Source organism: Eucyclogobius newberryi, unplaced genomic scaffold, assembly GCF_026437365.1.
Source record: "Eucyclogobius newberryi isolate DKJ021-1_F unplaced genomic scaffold, fEucNew1.0.hap1 SCAF_12, whole genome shotgun sequence".
Classification (NCBI taxonomy): domain Eukaryota; kingdom Metazoa; phylum Chordata; class Actinopteri; order Gobiiformes; family Gobiidae; genus Eucyclogobius; species Eucyclogobius newberryi.
Window position 1 is genome coordinate 7,297,708 of NW_027315746.1, and position 12,051 is coordinate 7,309,758.

Below are 12,051 nucleotides of genomic sequence, written 5' to 3' on the forward strand. Positions count from 1 at the left end.
CCCTCCTCTGTCTCTCCTCCTTCCTCTGTCTCTCCTCCTTCCTCTGTCTCTCCTCCTTCCTCTGTCTCTCCTCCTTCCTCTGTCCTCTTTCCTCTGTCTCTCCTCTTTCCTCTGTTTCTCCTCCTTCCTCTGTCTCTCCTCCTTCCTCTGTCTCTCCTCTTTCCTCTGTCTCTCCTCTTTCCTCTGTCTCTCCTCCTTCCTCTGTCTCTCCTCCTTCCTCTGTCTCTCCTCCTTCCTCTGTCTCTCCTCTTTCCTCTGTCTCTCCTCCTTCCTCTGTCTCTCCCCCTTCCTCTGTCTCTCCTCCTTCCTCTGTCTCTCCTCTTTCCTCTGTCTCTCCTCCTTCATCTGTCTCTCCTCCTTCCTCTGTCCCTCCTCTTTCCTCTTTCTCTCCTCCTCCTTCCTCTGTCTCTCCTTCCTCTGTCTCTCCTCCTTCCTCTTTCCTCTGTCTCTCCTCCTTCCTCTGTCTCTCCTCCTTCCTCTGTCCCTCCTCTGTCTATCCTCCTTCCTCTGTCTCTCCTCTCTCTACCCTTCTCCACTCTCCCCTCTCCTCCATCATCCCCTCCTTCTCACCATTTCTCCTTTTCTTTATCGTCTACCTCCCTCTCTCTCTCTCTCTCTAACCACTCCAATGTTCGTTTCTCTCTCTCTCTCTCTCCTCTCTCTCTCTCTTCATCATCTCTTTCCCTCTTTCTTACCCACTCATCTTTACCCTCTCTCCTTCTATCCTCTTTTCCCCTTTCCTTTCTTTCAATCCCTCTCTCGCTCTCTCCTTTAATCTTTACCTCCCTCTCTCTATCCTTCCTCTTTCCTCTTTCCTCCCTCTTTCCTCTTCCCTTCCTCTGTGTCACGCTTCATTTCTCTGGTTAAACAACAGTTCCACGACTTTAGGATCTGCCAGAGTCGATAAATCGCCCAAATCTCTGTCGTTACGAGCGATTTGCCTCAAAACTCGCCTCAGGATCTTCCCTAAACAGACACAAAACATAAGAAAAATAGTTTTAATATTAGTTTATTCCTGGTTTAGTTCTAGTTTAGTCCTGGTTTAGTTCTAGTTGAATCCTGGTTTAGTTCTAGTTTAGTCCTGGTTCAGTTCTAGTTTAATCCTGGTTTAGTTCTAGTTTAGTCCTGGCTCAGTTCTAGTTTAATCCTGGTTTAGTTCTAGTTTAGTCCTGGTTTAGTTCTAGTTGAATCCTGGTTTAGTTCTAGTTTAGTCCTGGTTCAGTTCTAGTTTAATCCTGGTTTAGTTCTAGTTTAGTCCTGGCTCAGTTCTAGTTTAATCCTGGTTTAGTTCTAGTTTAGTCCTGGTTTAGTTCTAGTTTAATCCTGGTTTAGTTCTTCTAGGTTAAATCCTGTTTTTATCCTGGTTTTATCCGTGTTTTATTCTGGTGAAAGTTTGGCCCTGGTTTAGTCCTGGTTTAATTAACCCTTTAGGTCCTTGTTTAGCCCTGGTTTAGCCCTGTTTGGCCTGGTTTAGCGTTATCGTGGACCGTTACCTGAGCGTGTTTTGGGCAGAGCCGGAGCGTTCTGAATAAAATCCGGCGTCGCAATTGGTCCGATTTTCTCTCTCACTGAAGAAAGACAAACACTGGAGTTAGTGACAGTTTGAACGTGTTGCTTCCCCTAAAGGACAAACACTGCAACTGCAAGGTTTAAAATGTGTTCCAGATTGTAAAAGTTTATTTGTTTTAAAACACACTTACTTGGCTTTTAATGTTAATATACACGTAAATTAAAGTGCACGTGACAGTTTGTGCATTTCTATCATTATGACTTAGTTTGGTGGAATAGTGTTAAATATTTATCTATTTATGCTGGTCTGTGACAAATAAATACTATAATAGAAAAATCAAAATAAATATAATAAAATAAACACAATTAAATTAAAATAATAAAAACACATTAAAATAAAATACAAAAAGATAAATAAATTACATTTTCAAATTAAATTAAAATAAAGTTGAAAACTGTAGGAGGGAGACACAAGAATCAATCAAATTCTGAAGAAGTTTCCATTTATTTATATTTGTTGTCATACAATTGCCTAGTGCGACGTCATTAAGGAGGAAGTAAAAGAATAAATGACAAAAGTCAGTAAACTGGGGGTAAAACTGGTCAAAATCTTTTGCAGAATCTTAAACTGCTTTAGTGGAATATGTAGTTGAACCTGTCATACTCACTTCAAATGAACATTTCTTTACTACCACTACTTAAATATAGCTTCCATCCTTGCATCAAAAAGCAAATCAATTTTTTACAAAAGACATCGTGAAGTTAAGTCATGATTTAATTAACGTAGATTCAAAACGGTGCCTAATCCCTTAAACCACATGGTTTCTCACCCAGAGTCTTGAGCTCCTGCACCAGGCCGAGGGTGAACTCCGTGTTTCCCTTCAGAGACACGAAGCAGTGCAGACACTCCCCTTTGACCTGATGGGGGCGCCCTACCACGGCAGCCTCGGCCACCCCGGGGTGCTGCGTCAGGGCACCCTCCACCTCCGAGGTGCTCAACAGGTGACCTACGGCCAAACAAAACCCAGTTACTGAAAGGACTCGTTGGGTTTCAGAGTGCAGAGAGGTCAGCCAGGTCATGTGACACAAACATGACATAACTTACCGTATTTTCCGGACTATAAGTCACACAGTTTTTCATAGTTTTGGCGGGGGTGCGACTTATATACTTATATTTATACTTATATACTTATACTCGACTTATATGTGATATTATTTGTTATTTTCACACTTGCAACTGCATTTCATACTCCAGTGCGACTTATATATGTTTTTTTCTTCTGAATTATGCATTTTTTGGCTGCTGCGACTTATACTCCAGTGTGACTTATAGTCCAGAAAATACGGTAATGAAGAACGCATTTGTATTTTTATTATTTTTTGGGACATTTTGATGTTCTAAACGTTCTTTCGTGTTTTGGAGTCTGTACAATCCAGATTACCAAAACTCAATATTTAAATAAAACAAAACAATATTCCGATTACTTTTTGGATTTTCATGGCCGGACAGTACCTGACACGTTGAGCATGTCGTCTATTCGTCCCGTGATCCAATAATATCCGTCTTTGTCTCTTCTGCAGCCTGGGGAATAAAACAACACCCATTTTACTTATTATTTTCTGCAATATTTAACTCGACCGTGGTCCGTTTCTTACCGTCTCCCGTCACGTAGAAGCCTGGGAATTTCCTGAAGTACGTGTTTTCAAACCCCTCCTGGTTTTTGTGCAGCGTTCGCATGATCCCAGGCCACGGCCTCCGGAAAACCTACCACGCAATAGAACACGGTTTAAACTAATATTACCGTATATTCCGGACTATAAGACTATAAGTGGCTGAGGTGCGACTTATACTCCAGAGCGACTTATATGTGATATTATTCGTTATTTTCACATGTTGATTATTTTCACACGGGCAACCACAAGAGGGCGCTCTAGGCTCTAAGCGACGCAGAAGAAGAATCTGCACTTCCTCTATCTCTGGAGTTTGTGGAGTTGTTTAGAAGTGACACAGAGGAAGAAGAATTCAATGGATTTAGTGATTTGGGGTAAAACTGATGCTTTGGTAAACTTGTTAGCATGTTCTTTATGCTATAGTTATCTGAATAACTGTTCATATGTTACGTTAACATACCAGACACTTACCACAGTTCTGTCTGTGCCTCATGTAGCTGAAGGTGTTAGCGTTAGCATACGTCATGTAGCTGAAGGTGTTAGCGTTAGCATACGTCATGTAGCTGAAGGTGTTAGCGTTAGCATACGTACACCTATTCACCATGTTCTCTCATCTGTTATTATTTTAAACTGCATTTACAGATGAAATGTCTGTTCTTGGTCTTGGATTTCATCAAATACATTTCCCCTAAAGAATGCGACTTATACTCCAGTGCGACTTAAATATGTGTTTTTTTTCTTCACCATTATGCATTTTTTGGCTGGTGACTTATACTCCAGAAATACGGTAAAAGGAAACGAACAAATATGGCATAACGATGGCAAATACCGTATTTTCCGGACTATAAGTCGCACCCCGGCCAAAACTATGAAAAAAGGTGCGACTTATATTTATACTTATATATTTATACTCCAGAGCGACTTATATGTGATATTATTTGTTATTTTCACACTCGCAACTGCATTTCATACTCCAGTGCAACTTATATATGTTTTTTTCTTCTCTATTATGCATTTTTTGGCTGGTGCGACTTATAGTCCGGTGCGACTTATATTCCGGCAAATACGGTACATATGTGAACGTAAACTCCGCCGTCCGAAACCAGTAGCACAAAAGAATTCGGCGATAATTGAGGATCACATTTACCAGATATCCCTCGGCCTCGCCCTGCAGCTCCTCCCCGTGCTCGTTCAGAACGCTCGGCTCCACCCCGAAGAACGGGAACGTCTGAAAATGACGGCACAAACCTCATTTTTGACCTTTACGACATGCTAACGGGCGTGCTGCTCCGTTACGCCGCTTCCAAACGCCGGCGCGAAGACTCACCGCGGATCCGGGTTTGAGCGGAGTCGCCGCGGGCAGCGGAGTGAGCACGTGGCCTCCCTGTGGACACATCACTTAACATTAGGTGCTGAGCGGCGCGTGGCGTTTGATTCACTTTATGATCCCGTGTTTTCCACATTGGACAGTCAAAGGCGTGATTTCAGGTCTGTCTACAGTGTTGTACTTCTGACACCAAAAGGTTCTGGTTTAACTGGAAAGTACCTGCAAAAAGTCCCCAAAGTGTGGCCCCCAGTCCTTAGGTGGTCTCTGAACAATTGTGCGATTTCCTTGATCAGTCAAACATTCACGACTCTTTTCAATCTGGTTTCCGCAAACATCATTCTACGAAAACCGCATTGCTCAAAGTGTCCAGTGACATTATGATGTCTCCTGATTCTGGAAAATGCACGGTTTTAGTTCTGTTGGATCTGTCTGCACGGTTGACCTTTGACACTGTCGACCATCATATCCTGTTGAACAGACTGAGGGACCTGATTGGACTATCAGGGTCAGTTCTTCATTGGTTTTCCTCATATTTATCCGGTCGGAGCTTTAGTGTTGCTGCAAACCAAATAATGTCCGACTCAGCTGATCTGTTGTGTGGAGTTCCTCAGGGCTCCATCTTGGGTCCCGTCCTATTTCTGCTTTATATAATTCCCCTGGGAATGATCATTAAAGAGTTTAGTGATGTGTCCTATCACCTGTTCGCTGACGATATTCAGCTCTATTGCTCTTTTAAACCTTCTGAGATCCAGAAGCTGAACTCCTTGGTCAGTTGTTTAGTGCAAATTAAACAATGGCTGAGTCAAAACTCCTTGCAGCTAAATGCTGACAAAACAGAAACTCTGATTATTGCCCCTGATGATGCCATTCCAGGGATAAACCAGTACTTGGGTGTTTTAGGCCAGACTGCTAAGTCTTAGAAACTTTGGTGTTGTCTTTGACAAAGACATGTCTTTAGAGCACCACTCCAAGCTGTTGACGAGGAACTGTTTCTTTCAGTTGAGGAAAATCTCTAAGCTCAGGAAAATGGTGTCTCAAAATGACCTGGAACTTATAATTCATGCTTTTGTGACTTCACGTTTGGACTATTGTAACAGTTTGTTTTCCTGTCTTAACAAGAAGGAACTCTCTCGTCTGCAGCTGGTCCAGAACTCTGCAGCGAGGAGCTTGACCCGCACAAATAGAAGGGCCCACATTTCACCCATTCTTAAAGCCCTTCACTGGAGACGGTCTCCTATCGGATACAGTTTAAAATTCTTGTTTTAACTTTTAGAGCTTTAAATGGTCAGGTCCCTCTGTACATCAGCGATCTGATTAAACCGTACGCTCCCTCTCGCTCACTAAGGTCATTGGACCAGAAACTGTTGTTGGTGCCTCGCACCAGTTTTCGGACCAGAGGAGACAGATCCTTCCAGGCTGTTGCCCCCAGACTCTGGAACGATCTTCCGTTCTCCCTACGGTCACTGGACTCAGTTACTGCTTTTAAGGGTCAACTTAAAACCTTTTTATTTAGTCAAGCCTTTTAAATGCACTTGTTTTAGGGACTGATTTTACTGTATATTGTTGTATATATATTGTTCACTGTAAGTTTTTTGTGTTTTTATTGTTTTATTCTGTGTTTTGTGAAGCACTTTGTGACCTCTGTCTGTGAAAGGTGCTATATAAATAAAATTTACTTACTTACTTACTTACTTACTTAGTTCCTGCTCTGTGCGAACAGCATCAAATGGGACCGGGACTTAAAAAGTATTGAGTATATACAAGTAGTACGAATACCTTCCTCTAAAATGGTATCGAGCTGTAGTGCCCCCTACAGGTCATTGGACTAAAATGGCACAGAATGGCACATTTGTTAGATTTATAATTTCACTTCCTGTTTGTAGTTTATGACATCACACCAGGAAATGACCCAGAAAACACTGGGAAAAAACTCATCTCATGTGACTTTAAAAAAATAAATTGATAAATGAAAATATATGAGAGCGACTTTATTTTGTTTAATTAATCTTTGGAGAGTCAAAAAACGTGTTTCTTTTGTCTAAATTCTACATAAACTTTGACTGGAATGAGTGCCCCTGGTGTGATGTCATTTTCCACAGATTTTTTGACTTTTCTCCCTTAAATACCCACTCGATTGGTGTAAAACTATCATTTAAATGTACATATGTAGGTATAAATACACTAAATGAAGATAAAACCTCATAGGCCCTTTACAGAGTGTCTGGATGCTGTACTCACGGTCTCAGTCTGCCAGAAGGTGTCGACCACAGGACACCGACTCTGTCCCACCACAGAGTGATACCAGAGCCAGGCCTCGGGGTTTATGGGCTCCCCGACCGAGCCCAGGACCCTCAGACTGGACAGGTCGAACCTGAAACACATGAACAGACGTTTAACCAATGCTACGGATTTGCACTTCAGAAAAGCATGAGGCGTGGCTCACTTCTGCAGAGGTTCTCGCCCGTACTTCATGAGCAGGCGGATGGCCGTGGGCGCCGTGTAGAACTTGCTCACTTTATATTTTTGGATAATCTCCCAAAACCGTCCCACGTGGGGATAAGTGGGCACGCCTTCAAACTGGAAGGGAGGGAAAGTTAGAAGAAGCTGTGTGTTCGGCCTCCTGCTGGTGCCAGAGTCAGGACTAAACATGGACCGGCCTCCTGCTGGTGCCATCATTTTGCAGTTTACTTTCTTGAATTGACTGTTTTGTTATTATTTTAAAGTCTTTTTGAATTCCTGAAAACCACTAAATAAATAAGACGTATCATTATCATATTCATTCATATAACGTCATATAAAGTTACAGCTCTTACTTTGAAAGCCGCGTTGTTCATAAAAACATGACATTTTGGCTCCACCCTGAACTCACCAGAACGCTGGTGGCGCCGTTGGCCAGGGGCCCGTACGTGATGTAGGAGTGTCCCGTGATCCAGCCGATGTCCGCGGTGCACCAGAACACGTCGCCGGGGTGATGGTCGAAAACGTACTTAAAGGTCAAGTACGTGTACAGCAGGTACCCGGCGACGGTGTGGACCACGCCCTGAGACGCAGGAAGCAGTTTCAGTCCAGGGCCATTCACGTCTTTGTCGTACTTAAAGATGACATATTATGATATTTGGTATTAAAATGTAACACGCGAGAGCTTTATTGTACATTTTGTTGATTGATTTAAAAAAGCGTAATAACTTTAATGTACATGTACAAAATGGGACCTAAATACTTTATTCTGAGTTTCTTTGCCTTTATCCTTTTTATTTATTTTTATTTTGTTATTCTCAAATACATTTATTACCTGTCCAGTTTTTCTCTCTGTTTTTGTAATATAAAAAAAAAGTGATAAAGTTTTTCAAATAATCATGTCTAAGTACAGGGATGTGGGCGGGGATAGGGGGTAGGTGAAAACAGGAATTTTCTGAGCACTCGCGTCTCAAACGCAAGACAAAACAGAATGAACTCAAACTTTGAGTAAACTAATGATGAAGAAACTAAGTATTTACGTTACAACGAACGTGTAACTACATTCATTTGTGTGTATGTGAATATGTTTGATAGTGTGTAGTAGCATTAGACTTAACTCTGTACAGAAGAGAAGCTGTGGACTGAAGTCACTGAAGTCAATATAAACCATCCAATAATTTATTTATTTAACTTTATTCATCTATCTTTATTTATTTACCTTTATTTATTTATTTACATTTATTTATTTATTTACATTTATTTGTGTAGCTTTATTCATTTCACTTTATTTACCTTTATTAATTTAACTTTATTTATTTACCTTTATTTATTTATTTTATTTACTTTTATTTACCTTTATTTATTCACTTTTTTAAAATGTATTTACCTTTATTAATTTATGTTTATTTATTTACCTTTATTTGTTCGTCTTTCTTTATTTGTTTACCTTTATTAATTTCTTTATTTACCTTTATTCACTTTTTATTCATTAACTTTTTTATTTACCATTATTTATTTGTCTTTATTTACCTTTATTTGACCAGACTTACATTTAGAATTCTTTTTCCTTTTTTAAATAGCTCAAACCCCCCTAAGCGAGACCAGTTCAAGTACCGTGGTCACCGTACCTTGGGCTTCCCCGTGGAGCCGCTGGTGTACAGTATGAACAGGGGGTCTTCAGAGTCCATCCACTCGGGCTCGCACTGGTCCGGACTGTCCCTCATCGCCTCGTCCCACCAAAGGTCACGGGATCGGTCCCACGGCGTCTGGAACGAGCGAAGACGAGTAAAGGAAAGCCACGCGCCCGGTCCGCGGACCCGACGCGGCAAGTGCGTTCAGAACCTGTAGTTTGTGGCAGGACGCTCCGGTCTTGGTCCTCAGAGCCGGATGTTTCACCACCAGACACTTGGTCACGCTGGAACAACCCCTGAAGGCAACAGGGTTCACCTCAAAACGTGACAAACTCAAATCTCTATCTCTCTCTCTCTCTCTCTCTCTCTCTCTCTCTCTCTCTCTCTCTCTCTCTCTAGAGAGAAAGAGAGAGAGAGAAAGAAAGAGAGATAAAAAGAGAGAGAAGCCTAAATAAAACCAAAATAAGATAATAATGAGAGAAGAATAGAGTGATAAACAGGACTGGCCTCTCCCTGCATCTCGCCAGAGCTTCATCCACGATCTGCTTCAGGTTGATCAACTTCTCCCCTCGATAAACGCCGTCTGAGCGACACAGAAAACTGAAAATGAAGCATGCGGATCATGCGGCGGGAAATGTTCAAATTAAGAAAAAGAAAATTATTACTATTTAAAAATTAAGACAAAAAGGACACAAATCTTAATAATTTACCGGCCGTGATGAGGACGGAACTCTGTGCGTCTGTGATCCTCTCACACAGAGACTCAGAGGAGAAACCTGCGAACTGAGGCGGGAAGTACCGTGAATACTGTGAATACTGTGAATGCGTTAAATCATAAACAAAAGCATAAAGTCTATGCGACACTATGTCGCACGATGGTTTAAACTAATGGAAAAGTGTGTTTTACCACAGGTTCTCTCCCACCGAGCGAGGGAACGATACTAAAAGAAAAGAAAAACACACCGTACAAACCCGTCACGTGCACCTTTAAGTTACCACCATCACGTGCACCTTTAAGTTACTGCCATCATGTGCACCTTTAAGTTACCGCCATCATGTGCACCTTTAAGTACTGCCATCACGTGCACCTTTAAGTTACTGCCATCACGTGCACCTTTAAGTTACTGCCATCACGTGCACCTTTAAGTTACTGCCATCACGTGCACCTTTAAGTTACCGCCATCACGTGCACCTTTAAGTTACCGCCATCACGTGCACCTTTAAGTTACCGCTCTCTCAGTTATTAGTTTATGACCCGTGTTCCTCACCACGACAGAGTGCACGGCTCCGACCCGGGCGCAGGCCAGCATGGAGTACACCAGCTCCGGGACCATGGGGAGGTAGATGGACACACGGTCGCCCTTCTTCACGCCTGGGTCACGACACACGGGACGGACACACGGGACGGACACACGGGACGGACACACGGGACGGACACACGGTACGGACACACGGTACGAACACACGGTACGGACACAAGCGACGGACAGAAGGGACAGACACAAGGGACAGACACAAGGGACAAACACAAGGGACAGACACACGGGACAAGTTAAGAAGTCGCGACACACATTTACAACGGGCCAAAGTTTATTCTGGGACGTGCTCTACGGTTTGGAAGAGTCTGAAGTCATATTTGACTGGTTAAAACGATATACCGTATTTTCCGGACTATAAGTTTTGGCCGGGGTGCGACTTATATTTATACTTATACTTATACTCATACTCCGGAGCGACTTATATGTGATATTATTTGTCATTTTCACACTTGCAGCTGCATTTCATACTCCAGTGCAACTTATATATGTTTTTTTTTCTTCTCTATTATGCATTTTTTGGCTGCTGGGACTTATACTCCGGAAAATACGGTAATCACTTTTCTGTAAAATAGAGGCTATTGAATCTATCATTTCAATCATTTCATGTGATCTTTATTAAGGACACATGTTACACAGCTAAGACGGTTCAAAAATAGACACTAAAATCTTGCCAGGGGCCGGATTGAAGTCGGGTCTATAGAAGTACGAGTCGGGTCTATAGAAATACGAGTCGGGTCTATAGAAGTAAGAGTCGGGTCTATAAGAGTCGGGTCTATAAGAGTCGGGTCTATAGAAGTACGAGTCGGGTCTATAGAAGTACGAGCCGGGTCTATAGAAGTACGAGTCGGGTCTATAGAAGTACGAGTCGCATCTATAGAAGTACGAGTCGCATCTATAGAAGTACAAGTCGTTTCTATAGAAGTACGAGTCGGGTCTATAGAAGTACGAGTCGGGTCTATAGAAGTACGAGTCGGGTCTATAGGAGTACGAGTCGGGTCTATAGAAGTACGAGTCGGGTCTATAGAAGTACGAGTCGCGTCTATAGAAGTACGAGTCGGGTCTATAGAAGTGCGAGTCGCATCTATAGAAGTACGAGTCGGGTCTATAGGAGTACGAGTCGCATCTATAGAAGTACGAGTCGGGTCTATAGAAGTACAAGTCGGGTCTATAGAAGTACGAGTCGCATCTATAGAAGTATGAGTCGGGTCTATAGAAGTACGAGTCGCATCTATAGAAGTACGAGTCGGGTCTATAGGAGTCGGGTCTATAGAAGTACGAGTCGGATCTATAGGAGTCGGGTCTATAGAAGTACGAGTCGGATCTGTAGAGGTACGAGTCAGGTCTATAGAAGTACGAGTCGGGTCTATAGAAGTACGAGTCGGGTCTATAGAAGTACGAGTCGCTTCTATAGAAGTACGAGTTGGGTCTATAGAAGTACGAGTCGGGTCTATAGAAGTACGAGTCGGGTCTATAGAAGTACGAGTCGCATCTATAGAAGTACGAGTCGGGTCTATAGGAGTCGGGTCTATAGAAGTACAAGTCGCATCTATAGAGGTACGAGTCGGGTCTATAGAAGTACGAGTCGGGTCTATAGGAGTACGAGTTGGGTCTATAGAAGTACGAGTCGGGTCTATAGAAGTACGAGTCGGGTCTATAGGAGTCGGGTCTATAGAAGTACGAGTCGGGTCTATAGGAGTCGGGTCTATAGAAGTACGAGTCGGTCTATAGAAGTACGAGTCGGGTCTATAGGAGTCGGGTCTATAGAAGTACGAGTCGCATCTATAGAAGTACGAGTCGGGTCTATAGAAGTACGAGTCGGATCTATAGAGGTACGAGTCGGGTCTATAGAAGTATGAGTCGGGTCTATAGGAGTACGAGTCGGGTCTATAGAAGTCGGGTCTACAGAAGTACGAGTCGGGTCTATAGGAGTCGGGTCTATAGAAGTACGAGTCGGGTCTATAGAAGTACGAGTCGCATCTATAGAAGTACGAGTCGGGTCTATAGGAGTCGGGTCTATAGAAGTACGAGTCGGGTCTATAGAAGTACGAGTCGGGTCTATAGAAGTACGAGTCGCATCTATAGAAGTACGAGTCGGGTCTATAGGAGTCGGGTCTATAGAAGGACGAGTCGGGTCTAT

The 12,051-nt window shown here is 42.7% G+C and overlaps 1 protein-coding gene across 1 annotated transcript in view; it reads right to left on the bottom strand.

Annotated features, from left to right (window-relative positions):
• Positions 1-833: 833 nt before the first annotated feature.
• Positions 834-12,051, bottom strand: part of acss2l (acyl-CoA synthetase short chain family member 2 like) — a 24,409-nt gene continuing 13,191 nt past the window's right edge. Inside the window, exons 4-18 of the mRNA XM_072440693.1 lie at positions 9,864-9,967; positions 9,306-9,378; positions 9,103-9,178; positions 8,807-8,891; positions 8,593-8,730; positions 7,377-7,547; positions 6,951-7,084; positions 6,746-6,878; positions 4,508-4,564; positions 4,328-4,408; positions 3,166-3,274; positions 3,023-3,091; positions 2,340-2,516; positions 1,494-1,568; positions 834-966 (exon numbers count right to left, since the gene is read on the bottom strand). Of these exons, the coding sequence (XP_072296794.1) occupies positions 845-966; positions 1,494-1,568; positions 2,340-2,516; positions 3,023-3,091; positions 3,166-3,274; positions 4,328-4,408; positions 4,508-4,564; positions 6,746-6,878; positions 6,951-7,084; positions 7,377-7,547; positions 8,593-8,730; positions 8,807-8,891; positions 9,103-9,178; positions 9,306-9,378; positions 9,864-9,967 (1,604 nt within the window). The 3' untranslated portion in view covers positions 834-844. The remainder of the gene's footprint in view (positions 967-1,493; positions 1,569-2,339; positions 2,517-3,022; positions 3,092-3,165; positions 3,275-4,327; positions 4,409-4,507; positions 4,565-6,745; positions 6,879-6,950; positions 7,085-7,376; positions 7,548-8,592; positions 8,731-8,806; positions 8,892-9,102; positions 9,179-9,305; positions 9,379-9,863; positions 9,968-12,051) is intronic.